At 30.6% G+C, this 18,209-nt stretch overlaps 2 protein-coding genes and 1 long non-coding RNA gene across 3 annotated transcripts; 2 read left to right on the plus strand and 1 right to left on the minus strand.

The window, feature by feature from the left end:
• The first annotated feature begins 1,610 nt into the window (after positions 1 to 1,610).
• Positions 1,611 to 3,224, plus strand: LOC137927075 (B2 protein-like). The gene is made up of 2 exons (XM_068770863.1): positions 1,611 to 1,748; positions 2,776 to 3,224. Exons 1-2 carry the CDS (start codon positions 1,689 to 1,691, stop codon positions 3,133 to 3,135), a joined length of 420 nt encoding a protein of 139 aa, XP_068626964.1. The 5' UTR covers positions 1,611 to 1,688; the 3' UTR covers positions 3,136 to 3,224.
• Positions 3,225 to 8,704: 5,480 nt separating this feature from the next.
• LOC137927076 (B2 protein-like) lies at positions 8,705 to 10,003 on the plus strand. The gene is made up of 2 exons (XM_068770864.1): positions 8,705 to 8,810; positions 9,581 to 10,003. Exons 1-2 carry the CDS (start codon positions 8,751 to 8,753, stop codon positions 9,938 to 9,940), a joined length of 420 nt encoding a protein of 139 aa, XP_068626965.1. The 5' UTR covers positions 8,705 to 8,750; the 3' UTR covers positions 9,941 to 10,003.
• A 2,467-nt stretch (positions 10,004 to 12,470) lies between these two features.
• LOC137927084 (uncharacterized) lies at positions 12,471 to 12,925 on the minus strand. Its single transcript, XR_011107739.1, has 2 exons — positions 12,778 to 12,925; positions 12,471 to 12,709 (listed from the first exon to the last, which is right to left on the minus strand). It is a non-coding gene; the product is annotated as an uncharacterized lncRNA (long non-coding RNA).
• Between the last annotated feature and the right edge of the window lie 5,284 nt (positions 12,926 to 18,209).

An 18,209-nucleotide genomic window follows, 5' to 3' on the forward strand; every position in this document is an offset into this window, starting at 1 on the left:
GATTTTCGTCGCTATCACGACGCTCTTAAGTTCTAATGTGACAGGCGCGTCGTGAGCAAAGTAGTCCACACGCCGAACACTATTTATTAACTCGCACAACGGCAATCAATAAGCCTCGTTTTGTATAATGAGGTCTTGTGCGTGTTGTACCAACTCTTTCATATACATTAATATATGACAGACGTTGATATTGATACAAAGTCATGGAAAAAACCTATACTTATATTATTCAATATTTTCCCAACAAAACGATAACACAATACTATATATATTTATATTATTTGCGTAATATTTGATTTGCCGCAGTTTAGTGATTCATGATAGGTTAAGCAATATCTATCTACATATACTATAAAAGAGATTTCCACCTTTGTACGGACCAATAACGATATTTCTAAACCCACAAGGTTGAAAGACTTAAAATTTAATACAATTTTTATTTTCCGGTAGGGATCAGCTAATAATGGGTATAATAAAATAACCAACGGGAGTTTAGGTGGTCATTAACAAATAACTGCACGTTTTTCAAACCATCGCTCTTGTAGGTATAAAACTTGGGCAGATGGAAAAATTACGAAGAATGTTTTAGAAATTGACAGACGGCGATTGCCACAAAAAAAATCATCAACTTCATTGCTTGCAATGAGAATTTAGATGTTGGGTTTCTGATAGTAGGTGATAGTTTTCCAACAACCACCTTCTTACTATGAATTAAATAAACCTTCAAGTTTCAAGGCCTGGTTTCAAACAGGATAGAATTTCTTGAAATATATATAATAAGGTAAAATCGTAAAATTTCAAAGAACGGTGAGTGAAGAATATAAATATAGATATAGAAAGCTTACCTATATGAATAATATAGATATAGAATATATAGTGCAGTAGATTTTATTGCAAAGTATATTTTGAAATTGATACTATACATATTTTCGAAGAGATTGGTGATAACTGTGGTTTTGCTTGTGTGAATTTAAAGATAACATATATAAACATTAACGAATTTGCATTTTTGTATGTGTGTATAACATTGTAAACAAACAGATATCGTTTCAACCTCTTACACTGTAAAAGATATTACTAAATTTACAAACATTACCATTACAACTGTCTTTTAAAAACGAATACAATCTGTCAGTCGCTTTTTAATTTGATCCCTATCTATATACCTTGTAGACCACCAACATATTTCAAGGTATATTATTTAAGCTTTCACTCTTTGAGACTGCGTACTTCGTTTATTATGGTCTCTTGGTAGGTTCTTCATGTAAAACTAGTCCCGGAGTTGCTTGGCTATTGGCAGCAGAAACTGAAAAAAAGATAAGCGTTTCGAATGAAGTTTTTCATACAATACTTATGGATTTTTTTTATTATACGCTCGCTAATATCTCCATCTCCGTAATTAATGGCTACGTATACGACAATTGCATAAAAAAACGAAACTCAGACTATACTGTTTTTAGGAGGTACTTAAGTTTTTGTCTTCTCCATTGTAGTTTAATCTACTTTTTTGGAATAAATTATGTGTAAATTCATTACCAAAAGAATTAAATATCGCAAAGCAATTTTTTGTTGGTAAATTCGTGTCTATATTAAAACATCGCAAATATATAAATACAAAACAGACATTGTGTGTCTCTTATCCAATAAACAGAAGTAAAATTAGCGGTCGCTGAAACTATCTTACAGCAATGACTTACATACTCATATTAGTTTCTCTCGTGTCACTATGGGGCGCAAACGCATCTAAAGTAAGTAATCTTTTACTTTATGTCAGTCAGTCAGTCATCATCAAGACTGTGTGGGACCTTCACTACTACACATAACCCATCTATTTAGTTATTACTTTTATTTATTCATATTTATTATTAGTTACTAGTAATAGAAATAAAATACTCATGTTTATTTCTACACATATTTATTAACGTTTCATAACTAACTGTTACATTAGTCACGTTATGAGCTTTCTTAACAAAATCATTAATTGTCAATGATTAAATAATTTATCTTTCATACGGATAGTAACTATATGACGACACTTTTATATATAATTTTACTAATATCAAAAAGTTTTGGTTATCAACTAACAGAGTCTTGAAAATCTGTGTTTGGGCTACTGGGTGATTGTGGTCATTGAGTCATGATTTATTTCATACTACTGCGACACACATTAATACCAATAGAAATACTACTTTTTATTAATTATTAGTTTTTATTTTGAAATTTTTCATTTCTGTAAACTATTCCTGTCTTCGAGTTTTTTGTGATCATCGTGTATAAAATTAAAGTTTATTTGTCAGACCATCTGCCTTTCTTACCGACTGAATAAAAATATTAATGATCACTCTATAATGATGGTCTGTTAATTTAGTTTGCACATTTCGGATTGGTAATCTGTATTTATCCACCTTTATTATCATCATAATTTTTGCTTAAGGACGTCCATAGCTGGAGATTGATATCCTCCATAAATTTTCTGTATCCAACAAAAACATACCTGCTATCATCTACGCCAATTATCTGTTCTTAAATTCATTTTACTAAGATGAGTATTACAGTATATTTATATTGTGTTACTTTAATGAACAGTCGCCGACGGCTTACATAGAAAAAGAATATTTTTAATGATAGCTAAACTTAAAGTGAACACGTGCAAGATATTATTGATGTATCAACTATGGAAATTCTTATGCAGCAACAGCGCCGGTTTTTATAATATTATACATGTTCAATTATACAACAACTAAACATTTAATGTCAATTTTCTTTATTTAACAGGAAATCATAAAATTTCCTCCTGAGACAGTAAGTAAAATCAAGGCAGTAGACGCTCAATGTGTAAGCGAAGTTGGAGCATCAGATGACGCTTTGCAGAAAACATTCCCATGGAATCTTCCTAATAACGAAAACAACCGAAAATACTTGTTTTGCTTATGCAATAAGTTGAAATTAGCAAAAGACGACGGTACTTTTGATTTTGACGTCGCTAAGAAACATTTTACAAGCAGTAGTAAATTGGATGAAATCAAAAAAGTATTCGATGAATGTAATATACTGTCGGAAAAAGATAAATATGAATTAGCGTACGAGATTACAGATTGTTTCTTTAATAACGCTCCTGTTGAGCTTGCAATGTAAACTGTAACAACAGGTTAGATGAACTTTAGATTAGTCGCAATATGTATTTGTATTATTCAGTATAAATAAAAATACATTTTTGAAAGTATCATAGTGCTCATTTTATTTAATATTGCTTAAAATTTAACTTTTTCTTATAATTAATACGATTGATTATTTTATGCTTCTCTTTAATTTTTTGTTTAAATGTCTATATAAATATAATCTCTTTTTCAAAAATAATATTTTCAATATGAATAGCGAAAACGACTAAAAACTACCATATGAGGCAATTTCCGCGACTATCACGACGCAGTTAATTTCTTATGTGACTTGCGCGTCGTGTGCAACGTAGTCCACAGTCCGACCGCTATTTATTAATTTGCGCAAAGGCAATCAATAAACCTCGTTATGTAAAACTAGACCTTGTTCTTATTGCACTTGCGTTTTCCCCTACATCAATACATTATTGGTGTTAATATTGATGTAAGGCATTAGGAAAATTATATGCTTAATCTACATTTATTTATACGTATTTCCAACAAAAACTATTATATTTTACTGTATGTAACTAAATACCATTTGTGTAATATTTAATATTTCGCAGTTCAGTATCGTGTGATAGGTTAATTAAGCAATATTTCTCTTTCTCTCTCTATAGATTTACCCACCTAAATACTGACTTACTGTGGTATATTTAAAATCATATGGGTGAGACACTTAAAATTTGTCATTAATATTTCTTTGTCCGCAAAGAGATTCGCCAAGTATGGATTTTGCGAAATTCCACACGTATGAGGCAGGAGGTTGAGTAGATGTTCATTAAAAGAACACATACATTTCTAACTATGGCTCTTATAAGTATAAAACTTAAGCTTTTGTCATAAATTACGAAGGATCCATTATATGAAATTACACACACAAAAGGCAGTGCAGGCAATGCTACACGAAGTGGGCGAGAGACAGCTAGTTAGTCGTTGGTTTGAATTATATAAAGTCGCCACTGAACCAACGAATAATAAAAATATTATATACATTGCCCCGGACAGCCGCTCTCAGTATTCTCAAGGACATGTAAGCTACGACAACTGAGAAGGACTTGGGAGTACTATCTCTCTTGGTTTCTATGGCTCCTGGATAAAGTTCTCGCAGGATCCTCTTGTCCATAAGCAAGGACTCCGAAAAGTAAGGTCTGCAAAGCTCCACCTTATCTATTTTTTTTGTAGGATAGCGAAAAATAGGCCTCTCCCAAAGATATCTATGGAAAAATTCACTACAATTGCCACGCCTGGCAGGTAGGTTGGCGATCGCAATGTAGTATTATGGTACACAGAGGAAGCTGCAGCATCCTCTGAAAACTTGTTTGTAAGCAGAGGCAACCCTATAAAATTAATATACAAAGTGGATTATTTAAGATTATATCCCGAGAATCGAATCCGCGACCTACGATCGTAAGTCATGGCTCTGAACATATGTCATACTGCTGAATCATCACTACTGAATAACTAGTTTTGCTTGTACATAAATCTAAAATGTATGTATTTTGCATGTAAAATTTTACGAATATATACATTAATTATACTGTACATGTGTATGCTTATGTATATAAAGTGTAAAACATATAGATAAACCGTATTTTCTTGCACGTGTAAATAAAAACTCTTTTCCTGCAGTTTTGTTTTTCTTTTAAACGTTCCATGTAATATATATACGTGTCAGATTGATGACAATGCTGGTGTTAGCGGCAACGCTATGTTCCAAGTTTCAATACACTTAGTGTATGTAGGTTTTAGTAAACAAATCTTTTCAATCACTTTTGTTTTGGTAAACGGTCATTCAAGGAAGGCAAGCTACAGCTAAAGAACGTGCTATAGAGGTACGGCACATATCGAAGATGTTTCATGTTTTAGTTTTGTTCTGTTTTATTTTTGTGGGGCTTGCGGATGATATAGTAAGTTTGTTACATTTAGTTAAATTTTGGCAGTGTTTGAAGACCAGAAGAGATTTTATTTAGGAACAAGGCGTGCGATTGTATATACTTTAATTTAGTAGTAGCATAACTATTTTGTTTTATTTTTAGAGGCCAGTAATCCATTTGCCAGAGTTGATTAATGACATTATAACACAATCAGCTTACGCCTGCACGGGTGAGACAGGAGCCGAGCAAAAAGTGGCCAAGCGTGTCTTCCTACTACATTTCGATAAAGATGATTTGAGTAAAAAATTTTTGTACTGTCTTTCAAATATAACAGGGTTTGGGAATCCAGATGGACATTTGACCGAAGAACTAATGAAATTATACGAAGACAGCGAATACAAAGAAGATGTGCGCAGAGTTTTTGAACGTTGTAACGAAATACAAAGAAAAGAACGTATTCAAACAATGCATGAAGTGGTGAAATGTTTTGCAACTAATACACCGGTTATTTTAGGAGAGAAAGTTTAAACATTTTAAACACATTTCAAACTTTTGCAAATTTAAAATTACTAAATCTGCAATGTCAAAAAATGTAATATTATACGTAATTTACCAATAATTATTTAGTTCTAAAATTTTTGTTAATTTCTGTGACAGAATTTTGAATATAACAAAGAATTTTTTTTTATTTTTAGTCTATAATTTATAATTCGACTTTCTCCGTTATAAAAGACATATTTAATTTTACTACTTTTAGTACTGGAATTTGCCATTAAAAGGAACAATATAAAACATTCGTTTATAATTTTATCCTTTTTTATACATCCACTTATTAAACAAAACTTCTATTCTTTAAGAGACCTCCTATCTTAAGCTCTTTTCTACACAATCAAAAAATGAGATTCAATTTCGACATCTTTTGAACACAAAATATATTTTTTGTCACGATACATGAAAATTTTAATCTCTCATACGAGCCTTTATGTCTCCATCTCTGTAATTAACGGCTATAACATATTTAAATTAAGTAGGTTAGTAAAATTAAGCAAGTTCATTTTAATCCATGTATATATGTGTATGTAAAAGATTACCAACCTATGTACTGACTCATCTTAAACTATCAGGAAGATAAAACGCAACTTTGATACTACTAGGATATTGTGTTTTAGTTATTTCCGCAGCATTATGTTTCATTGATCGTTCTTTGGGGTAGAGATGCGGATGTTGAATATATTTTTGTTTTGCAAAAGAGAGTCACCCAAATTATTGTATAATAGAAATCTGAATTTTCAAAAAAATAGAAAACGCCTATGCTGTATTTACAAGGCACCGTGAAAAACTGGCTGTACCAAAGTATCGATTGCAAAGTGTCTTATTCATTTGTAATAAACCAAATCAGACTTTTAATAAAATTCTGCAAAAAAAAAACTTGTACTTCCATTTACAAAATTCTAAACGCATTTAAAAAGTAAATTGACGGATAGGCAAAAAAAAAATTCAATAAACGAATATTTAAATGACAAAATTTTTTGATTTTTTATTTTATTTAGACCATTTCTGATAAAGTGTGTATATATATAACTCTGTATTAATACAGCATTAATTAAAAAATTGCATAATTTCAAACACTACCTGTTAGAGATTAAAATTTGATCAGGATAATTTATTAGACGTGTTAAAAATGATTGTTATTATTTGCTTCTTCTCTGGTGGTGTTAGTGCTGTTAGCCTTACGGCTTTTACAGCTTCATCAGTACTGAGTTCACGGAGCGGAAGGGTCCGTGAACTATATATTTTAATTTATATTAAGATTTTATGAAATTACAACAATAAAAGACTTTGTTAATATAAGTATTTTTGGAGTTGTAATTGTTTTTTATTATGGTCTGCAATAAATGAAATAAATATTAATTAAATTAATAAATAAATGTTTATTAAATATAAAAATATTAATTAAAATAATAATTAAATTACTATCGAAGTCTATTACGATTAGCCATCTCTACATTGATACTTTTTAATAAATTACTTCTTTACCAGTCACTGAGTCGCTATTTATGATTTATTATAATTTAACGTTGCTTATATTCTTGCTCCGATGCTATTACTCAGACTAACATTATGATAATTTTATTTTATTCTCTTTGTTGAAGATGTACTTTGTGTTTATATATGTATAAAACCGATTGTTATAAGTTGTTTGCAATTACTTTTAAAAATAGCCCAACATCATAATTTCAAAAACAATATAATAATTATATTTAACTTTGACTTGCATTGTTTTTTTATAATCACATTTACGCAACAAGGAAATTTTATGAATATATTAATTTTGCGCTTAGATTGTAAATAATTGCTTGACCTTGCGGGCAATTGAATTTTTTTTTATTACCCTTCGATTTTACAATCTAGTGTTCTAAACGTCTTCTGAAGAAATGTTGTAATCAAAAAAATTGAAAATCGATTTTCCTGGAAATAAATTATTGCAAAATATTACCTATTAAACTTGTGACCGTATAGTTGTGGTTTGCCTTTAGTAACTACATATACCTACACATACAGGTAGTTAACAGTTACTTTGAATAATAAGAAGTTACTGATGACACATTTTTACACATATATGATGTAGCAGACACAGAAATCAGTAGCTCGCAGACATTGTGTTCTTTTTTGATAGACATCGTTGCTGGAATTATTGAGTAATATATTTTTAGCCCTATAAACTTTCTAGTCAAGTTTAATCTTAAAAAGAAACACGTAAAGATTAAACACAACATTATTAGACAGTATTTATTTCAAAAAGCAGTAAAGTCCTGTCGACTCTGTACTTTACAAATTAATTATCAATACTAAAACAAAACGCTTAAACTAAAACCACTTCAATCTTCAGGATTAAACTTTTATAGCATATTCTAGCGTATTGGCAAGTTGAAATGGCAGTGAGCAGGCTACCTAGAGCGTAGAACAGATGGCTGTTGGGGCCTTAGTATTCTGGAATGAAGGCTACGGGCTGGCAAACACAGCAGCGTCCGCCCACAAGATGGATGAGCGCCCTGGTTTAAATTGGTATCAACCAGCCCTATTGGAAATTTTGGGGGAGGCCTATGTCCATCCGTGGACGTTCTATTGCTGAAATAATGATGATGAAGCCTTGTTGATGTTTTGTTAAGATAATGTCCCTTAAAATTGGATTACGTTATATACAGTTTTCTCAGAAGTAATTTGTAATACAAAAATTCTTTTAACTAATTTCATGTTAAATAAATATGCGGTTTTTGAGGAACAGACCCATAAAATAAGGTACGGTATTTTTTGTTATTACTGGCTTACAGTGCAAGATGAAGCTAAATGCGATATTTTTTAACATTATTAAGAAAAATAAAAAAAGAATCGTAAAAAAACCCTTTATAATTTAAAAACCTAGATGTAAATATACCTATCAATTATTCATACAGAAGATATCGAAGTATTCAGTTATATACGTGATCATTTTTCACAGTTACTTTATTAAGTTAATTTGTTAATGAATTCTAGTTTGGCCTAAAAACTCTAATGGATTTTATTTCAATTTCTTATGTAACATAGGCACTGCGGCATCAACCTTGGAAAAACATGTTCATCACTAGATATAAATAACAGTACTTTCGAGTTACAATCATTAAGTGAAAACCGTTGCAACTGAAAGGATCTTCGAGGGAAATAACTAACATCAGTCACTATGTTGTATTTTGCAGTTGTTTTGTCATTATTGGCGGTGGCGCACGGCTCTGGAGACGGGGTAAGTTTTTCTAAGAAGTTTGAGCTATTAAGGAGTAAACACAAAGATTTCTTGCATGGATTTAGAGTTCGACAGCAATGTAAAAATAAAACTGAATATTAGTTAACTTATTTCACTTCATCATGAATTAATTTTCTTGTTAGAATTGTAATAGATCCTTTTTTTATATAAAACTGTTTTAAGCAATTCACGCTTATCAAAAGATTAAGTATAAAATCCTAGACGTATCCTAAATGTTGTGAACCAAAAAGTATTTAAATCTAGATTAAATCTGACGTACGGCAAACTAATCACTGGTACAACTAAACTAAATACGAATTTGTCGAAGAAATAGCAAGTTTTATATCAGCGGTAGAGGGCTGAGGCTTGCCATCGTAGGTCGCGAGTTCGATTCCCGAGATATAATTTTAAATAATCCATACTTTGTACATTAGTTATATAGTACTACCACTGCTAACATACAAGTTTTCAGAGGATGAGTTGCGGTGTTCTTTGCGTACCATAATATCACACTGCTATTGCCAACTCGCCTGCCGAGCGTGGCGATTATTGTATATAGGGGATATATCCTTTGGGGACGTATGTACTCGTATATGCCTTACAGTGGGCGTCTATGCGCTGAAACTAGAATAGCAAGTTTTAAATTTTCTATCATTTGTTGCTTTCTGATTAAATATTATTTACCGTTTATTTTCATTCATGTAATATTTTAGGGTAAGCCAGAGTATCATAGGCTTAATATATTATATTAATTTTTTATTTTATTTTAGAGACCTGTTATCCACTTGCCAGCTATCGTTCTCGATGTGGTGAAACAGTCAGTAACTGATTGTGTAAAAGAAGAAGGTGTGAGTCCAGCGATTGGTGAAGACTTCTTCAAACTTAAATTTGGTTCCGATCCGGACAGTAAAAAGTTTCTGTATTGTGTCAGCCGTAAAACTAATTATGCTGATGAAGATGGTCATTTCAATGATGGCATGCTCTCTCTCTTTAACGGTAATAGCCTCAAAGACGAAGTGCAAAAGGTAATCGAGAAATGTAACAAAAATAAGGAAGACACTAAAATCAACACGATGTATAAAACTATTGACTGTTTCCACAAAAACACTCCCGTGTTATTGGTAGAATAAGTTGAAATCGAGAAAGTTGTTTATTTATTTTGTTGTAGTGGAATATAGTATTTTGGTGTAGTAATGTGTGGTTTTATTAATACAAATCCATTTTTACTTTGTACGTACAAGTCGTACAACTTATTTCAGAACTATCATGTAATTTACGTTTTGACATGAATATATTTGGTTATGTATCAAGTCTATATAATAAACCTGTACGAGAATAATCAAAACATTTCTCTTCTCCGCTTGTAGTTTTCAAATACTCTCATAAAAGCAGACAACTTCCGGGATTGCTTTCGAACCCTGTACAATTGCAAGTCATAGTTCTTAGCAAAGTTTATAGTTTATAGTAATAATATCGTGACATAAATATTTTAATACAAAAAGGGAAATGTGAAGTAAATAAGAATTTAAAATATTTACATACAGCGCAAATATTATTTGTAATAATATAAAACGAGAGAAACTAGGAATTAAAGATACATAAATTAAAAATTAAATAAATGAATGAAAAAATATTTTATGAATATTCCATTCATAAGATATTTTTCATTCATGGAATTAAATTGTTTTTCATCTTATGATATCAGAATGTTAAAATATAAAGATCTAAAAATTTCACCGAACCATCAAAAAGTAAAACTATCATTTTTGTTCTTGTAAGTTTCAACTTTACGATTGAGAAGACAAAATATTTTATCCCTGAATGGTTTGTAAAAATGTGTAAGCTTCCAATCTTATAATCGCTTAACGAGCTATGCAGAAAGCAACGCTCAGGATTTTTTTAAAACACCAAAGCAGGAGGCATCCGTGGTCTGTGGAGGGCATCCGTAGCTGAACAAAAGTAAACATAAGATAGCCCAGCGGATTGGCAAATTGAAGTGACAGTGGGCAGACCACATAGCACTTGGAGTTGAGACCACCAACGTAGCGTCCATCCACAAGGTAAATAGACGAGCATGTTAAGGTCGTCGAAGACGTTGGATGAAGCTTGCTTCCTACCGGTTATGCTGAAAATGTTAAATGTAATTAAAATGGAGGCTTAAGCCTGACAGTGGATATCAAAGAGATACATATCTAGGGATGTTACAGAGGCGCTCAAGAGAAATGATGATTTACAAAATTACATGCAACGCTTTGTTTGCTCTGCTGTTTATAAAATAAAATAACTCTTTTTAAAACCATAAAAACACACTTTAATTAGTGCTTGGCAGTACAAACTGATAATAAATAGATAGATAGATATAAATATGTTTATTCAGAAATATACGTACACATCTATTACCAGCAATACAGTCAAGAAAAAAGACGTACTTAATGTCCGTGTCTCTACTTAAAAAGGGTTTACCTATGATGTGTTGCTTTAGTCTAAATGCACATTATAAAAATAAGCAAAATACTACTGCATTTGTTAAATGAAAGATCTGTCGCTTTAATTACGAGAAATCGTGTAATTATTTTCAATTGACACGTCAGTGGAAGTGTTTTTAATCATATGCTAATGTTAAAAACCTATGCGCACAATAGCAAATAAAAAGTAGATTAGTCAAACGAGCGTCTTAAGAGCATTGCGATTTGATGAAATATGTGCGGTTTTAATAAAAAGAAAATGAAATTAATTAATCGCTTGATCTTAACCGCTATTTATTATATTTTTAGTATGTTATTTTATTTTCGTGAAATGAGATCAGTTTAATTGATATTTTTATACTATTATTAAAAAAGTTATTAAGAATCAAAGTTCTATAGTACTACTGAAACCTTTGTACTGCACGCGGCACCAGACTGACGATGTCAGACGAACATGAGATAATACATAAAGATAGGTCGGGCGTTAACTTGTGATATCAAGACCGTCTTCTAAATGGCAAATTAATTAAAAACAGCACGTAAGATATGGATATAAAATTGAAGTAAATTTTGTCAACATCGTGGCGAAGACTACAAGGGACTCTGAAAAAACTCTAACAAATGTGATAAAATCTAGAAATCTAACAACTGAAAATTTGGACATATGCATTATTATTATAGTATTTTATTTGTCAAAAAAAGTTATAGTGAAAAAAATATTGGTGATTTGAATTAGAGTTATATGAAGAAAGATCATCAGTTTTACCAATTTAAAACTTGAATGCAAAGTGTCCGAAAATTAAGCCTGAAACTAGGTGGCATATTAAATTGTAAACGAGAATTTATGAAAAAACTTTCGGCGTAATTTAGTTACAGTTTCCAAAGATGCAAATCGAGTAGACACCTTACATATATAAAATTTCAGTGTGGTAAAAAAAATTCTTGACACGAAGCAGAAATTACAGGTTGCAAAAAGAAGTAGGATAAGATCCTATTTAATGTTTTCATGTGTACATTTATTACATTTCAAAACTTCGTACACAAAATATCGTATGCTGATATTGTAAAATCTGTCCGACAATTTTAATCTCTCCTAAATTCATGCTCTTTTCCTAGGCGCTAATCGCGACGCGTTTTCCTTAGGGTGTTCATAACAGCGGTTTCGGTAGTATAAAATTATTAAAACATTGAAAAAATAGAGTTTATAGGTTCTTTGTTTTAATCAGTAAGTATATAAATGCATAAAGTCTTATGTTCAGAGTTTAAAAGTACATTTTTAGTAGAGCTGGTTAGATACGCTTCAGATTCAGTTTTGACAAGGAGCCAATTGAGTATTATTTGTTTTAAATCATAATTATTTGTATACATTGTTTAAAACATTTATATTGTTTTGTATTTACGTCTGATTTATAAAAACTAAGATTCTGTTTTTCTCTGTCAATAAAAAAAGAACAAAGTATAAGATATTCATAATGGAAAATTTGTATTACATTGTATCATACATTATACACCCTGCGCATGCCGAGCTATGATTGTTGTTCCAAGTCTCTGAAGGCAGGCTGTTGGTAGTCCAACGGTAGAGGACTGAAACTAACCGGTTCGATTCCTCGAACACAATTTTAAATAATTCACACTTTGTGCTTTAATAATATAGAAAACAAGCTTCAAGCGTATGATCAGCGGCGTGTTCTGCGTACCATAATATCTCACTGAGGTTGCTAACCTGCTAAGTGTAGCGATGATAAAATATCTTCCCATAGATGTATTTGGTAGAGGTCTATGCCTTGCAGAGTTCGTCTTTGGTCTGAAATGAAAAGGACGAAAAATTTTGCAATTATTATAACATATATTATAAGGTATACAATGTATACCCGTGACTTTAATTTTTTTCCCTTAAAACGTGATTTTAAATGTAACGTAAGGTAAGTCTCCAGTAGTGTAAGAGAACAGTGTTAATAATATTCATGAAACTTATTTAAGGTAGTATTTTGTCCATAATTTTGTTTTCCGCTGAACGTAAACACGAGGTTATATATTTGTATTATTTTCACAAACTATAGCGCCTTTCAAAATAAGAACACTATAGTTTACATATTGCTGCTTATTAGAATAACTAGGCGCTACAGTATGATTGCAGGTTTCCTATTATTTTTTTAATCAACGTGAACTTACTATCAGTAAGATAAAATTATTTTAGGCGTTGCACTTTTATTGCAAATAATCTTGTTAAAATTTAAGAAAATCTCAGATCTCAAAACAAATCATTTTTTTGTATATGCTGCAAAGTTGTATGTTCACAGTTTATATTCACATTTCTAGTCGAGGTGGTGAGACATGTTTTTTTCCGCACATTATTTGAAACTGAACTGGTTATAGAATACTATGTATTCAGAACAAAAAAATTGTTAAGTCAAACGTACTACATGGGAACGTTGCGAGATGCGTGTGTGATAATAAAGATAGTTTTTACATTTTATTATTTTTCTTAAACTAGAGTTAGAACAAAATTTTGTGCAAAAACGGTTTTTGTATACAGAAAGAAACAAGTTAAAAAAGGTATTTACTTCGAAAAGGAACTGTAAATGAATGTAGATTATTTGGAAGTAAATAAAATAAATAAAAAAACACGTTTTATCTATGGAATACGTTTCTGTATAAATAAAATAAAACATCATATTGTTGTTATTAATTTGGCTTGATTCTCACCGATGGGCCATGAAATTTTGTCTGAAGAACACAGTACAGATTGTAAATCTTCACACGGGCTCAGAGGAAATGAGAGTAACTTATTAATGACCGCCTCCAATAACTGAGTTTCTTTAGACTTGCCTGTCTTCGCACTAATTTTTATATGTAAGCGGTATTGACGATGTACAGTACTCGTATGTATAGAATGTATAATATATACATGTCTACCAAGACGTTTATACACCGCTCGATACCACTAGACTATCTGGTTGAGTCGCGAATGAAAATGAACCGCCAAATGTGTTGCTAATCGCAAAACTCGATGGCGACACTATCAATTCGATTAATTTTATTTTCATATTTTTATTTAGATACGGTAAACGTTCTAATAGAGAAAAAAAATAAAATGCGAAAGCAGTTATAAAAGTTTACGTTTCTTTGCCCCAAATTAAATTAAAATATCTGTCGGAGGCTGTAAAATATTTGACGATAATCAAAAAAAAAGTATTAGGAGGTCATCATCATTTTAGCTGTAAAATGTCCAATGCTGGACATAGTCCTATCCCATTTATTTACAATAAGAATAGTTCTTGTATTTCTGATGTGTTGAGGAGATGCTACTATTGCTCATCATCCGTGAATGTTTTTCACTTTGCCGGGTTTTAGCAGTGATTGAAGGAAAGGGTGGGAACCATTCTACACGCTGTAACAACCACGGCAAAGTTAAAAAAGTAAGGATGTAATCATTAAGAACTGCATAGAAAATATAATCTATTATATTGACCCTGTGTGCTAAAAAGAACACTATTTTCTTATATTCGTCTGTGATCGGCCTATAACTTTAGAAAGAATTAAGTTCAAAGAGGTAGTTGGTAAATACATTACTATATTATTGTTAAGTGTAGTATAAAAATGTTTTAGATGCACTGCCTTTAAATAGCATTCCAGGCAACTCGTTAAGAAGACCATGCCAGTTAAGATTTCCATCATATGTTCTTCAAAAGAGTTGGTTGTAGTATCACTTGAAGCTTACTCTACGTTGATAGTTCGATAATAACGAAACCGGCTGAAACTATTATACTTTATTATTCATTCAAATATTTAGACTTTTAACCGACAACTTTAACTATTTCCATTTAGAAAAACCTTTCTTTTTTATAAATATTATAATACAGTGAGGTACTAAAAATTGCTGAACATGTATGAGTCCTGAAACATGTACACACAATAATTAAGATGTTCATTTTATTACAGCGTCGTTGCAAATTAGAAAAAAATAACAAATAATTATGTCTGAAACTTATGTTGAATGGTTGAAATCAGTGCAATATGTTATTTGATGTTGATAGCTCGAAACTTGTTTATTGCTATGTTAATTAATTTTTAATAATTAAATCTCTATTGTAAATGTATACGGGATGAAAAAAGGATTAAATCAAATGGCAAAAATTAAGTATAAAAGTTACTGCCTGTTTTTTATGAGTGATCTATTTTAGCTACAAGAACAGAAAGTTTGTTTTTTTTTTTTTCAATTAAGTAAAAACTTTGGAAGTGATTTCACAGATTCATTATAATATCGAATATTATTAAAATAAACATTGCTGGAATTAATGGTCAGTAATATCTTGAATGTACCTTGAATTTAATCAAAGGCTTTCGTGTGTAATGTCTTTTTTTAACGACGATAGATTATTCATTACAAAAATAATGCGTGATTTTAATCTTCTTGTACACTTACGTCGTGTATGGAAATAATACTAAACATCAATTTATTTGAATTTTTTTTATATCTTAGATTATTTATGGTTGACAGAAATTTTATTTTGGGCCCATATTTTTAGTTTTTATGAAATACGAGTATATACACGGCACAAGATTGTAAGTCTTCTTATAATTTTATTCCACGCAGTTAAATTGTTATTTTAATCAATTGACTTGAATCTTAATGATCATTTCATGCTTCAGGTATCATTAGCTAGGCATTCACTTTCTTTATCTGCTGTATTCCTACCTAGCTAAGATCGTCTGTCCACCTTGTGGGTGAACCTCCTAAGTTGTGCTTGACAATGTGCTCGACTAGAGAATCATAAGCTCACAATGGCTATTTATTCTGTGTGGTATGTGGCTATGTGTTTATTGGATACTTTATAAAACATTATCCTTACTATTTGAATCATCATTGATATACAATAAAATCATCTTTTTATTTATCACGTGTCAATTTGCAAGTTTGCAAGGTGAGTTGTTTCCAGCCAAGGTAAAATATTCTTAAAAAAACTTGATGGTATTAAATATTTAAAAATATTATTAACGACTTGTCATTCTTAATCAAAAGTGAGCAGAAAAAAAGTATATAAAACTGTTTTGTTCATTTATTTCCAACCAGTATACAATATTTTGGTGAATAGTTAAGTATTAAGATTTGAAATAAAAAAATGTTTTCGAAAATATATTTTATTACGTTATTGTGCGCATTGACGATCGAATATACCAGAGCAAAGGTAAAGTGTAATATTTTTGACTAAATTACTTAAAACATTAATTAGATTTCAATAAATAATTAACGTTTCTTTGTAATTGACAAATATTTTTTGTCTATTAGCATTAACACCTTTTCCGTGTTTAAGGAGATAGAACAGAACGAGATAGCTCTATTTATTTTGAGTATTTGCGGAGAAGGAAAGATCCTACTTCCTTACTTCTCCTTGATGTAGTCGTTATGTTTATTTTATTATACTCATAAAATCGTTTACTATGACCATTTGTGTGCCATGAGAATAACGACAGATAAGCCCAATATGGGGATAAACTAGAACGAGATAGAGCTCCGTTATAATTTCATCCTTCAACTTTAAGAACCCTTGATGGGTTCCAAATGTCCTTCTGATCTGAAAAACGCTCACAGAAAAATCAGTATACTGTTTATTTATTTCTCTTGCAATACTTATAACAAAAGAAGAGAAATCCATTCCTAAGGTTTATTAACACGTAAAAATCGTTCACACTGCTATAGGATTTTTTATTAATTTTTATGATTGCTAACATTACTGACATTTCGGAAGTCTTTAGTGATGGGAGAAAAGCAGCAGAATAAACTACAGTTATATTAATTTTAATTGCTTGATCACATAATTATTCATTACAATACTTACTTAATAATTATTCATTACAATAGAACCCCTTTAAATCTTGCAAAAGAAATCTATAGGCTCTCTACTGTTATATAGTAATAATGTAATATAGTAATTTTTTTAATAAATTTGTACAGGAAACTATTGCGGTACCATCAGATATTGTTGGATTGATAACCGAAAAGTCACTGGAATGTGTAGTTGAAACAGGAGCCGACGCTGGTATTCTGCAGCGAGTTTTTAATTGGCATTTTGACAATAATAAAACCAGCAAAAAATTTTCATTCTGTCTCTTCAAGAAAGCTGGATTCAGCGATGAAACCGGACATTTTAATATAGACAGGCTTCTGTCGTTGTATGAAAATACAGATAAAAAAGACCAGGTCAGAGAGGCTGCGCTAGAGTGTGAGAAAATAAATGAGAAAAAACCTATAGAAACCATGTATAAAGTGATACTATGTTTCTTCGATAAATCACCGGTGTTATTACAAGTAAAATTTGATTAGAATTTATGTTCATGCTATATGACGGTAAAGGTTTTGTCCACAAAAACTGTTTATTGTTAAATAATAAAATTTACTGAGACACTTGCTCTATGATTATTATTAACCATATTATTTATATTACCTATTACGTTTATTATTTAGTATATGCGTAATGGCTAACTAATACGCCTTCTCCTGATATTTACTTCCCTGTAAGCGATTTCGAGTGGATCACTCCACAACTTTAATTTAAAACAAACACATATTATTAATAACTTTGTTACTTTATTGAATGAAAACTTATTCACATACAATATATAACAAAGGGAACCGCAATATTTTTTTTACATATATAAGTCATTTGTAGATATAATTAGCCATTTTTAGCTATAAATTGCCATTATTTTAAAAACGTTGAAAAAATATAATAAAGTTAACAAAATATAAACTACACGCTTCAATTTTAATATTAAAAAATAAAACTCAGATCAAGTGCCTAATGCAAATATTACGCATCTGCCTATTCGTTTTTGATAGCATTAGCTAAGAAAATTAAAGATTTAAAGTTTTAATTATTTTATTTATTTATTGTGAATCTAAGTCTCTATTGCAGTTATCAAATAAAAATGA

The sequence above is a fragment of the Battus philenor genome, unplaced genomic scaffold (assembly GCF_028537555.1).
Source record: "Battus philenor isolate CCGP_79_NKW_IND1 unplaced genomic scaffold, ilBatPhil1.0.hap1 SCAF_3, whole genome shotgun sequence".
NCBI classification, from domain to species: domain Eukaryota; kingdom Metazoa; phylum Arthropoda; class Insecta; order Lepidoptera; family Papilionidae; genus Battus; species Battus philenor.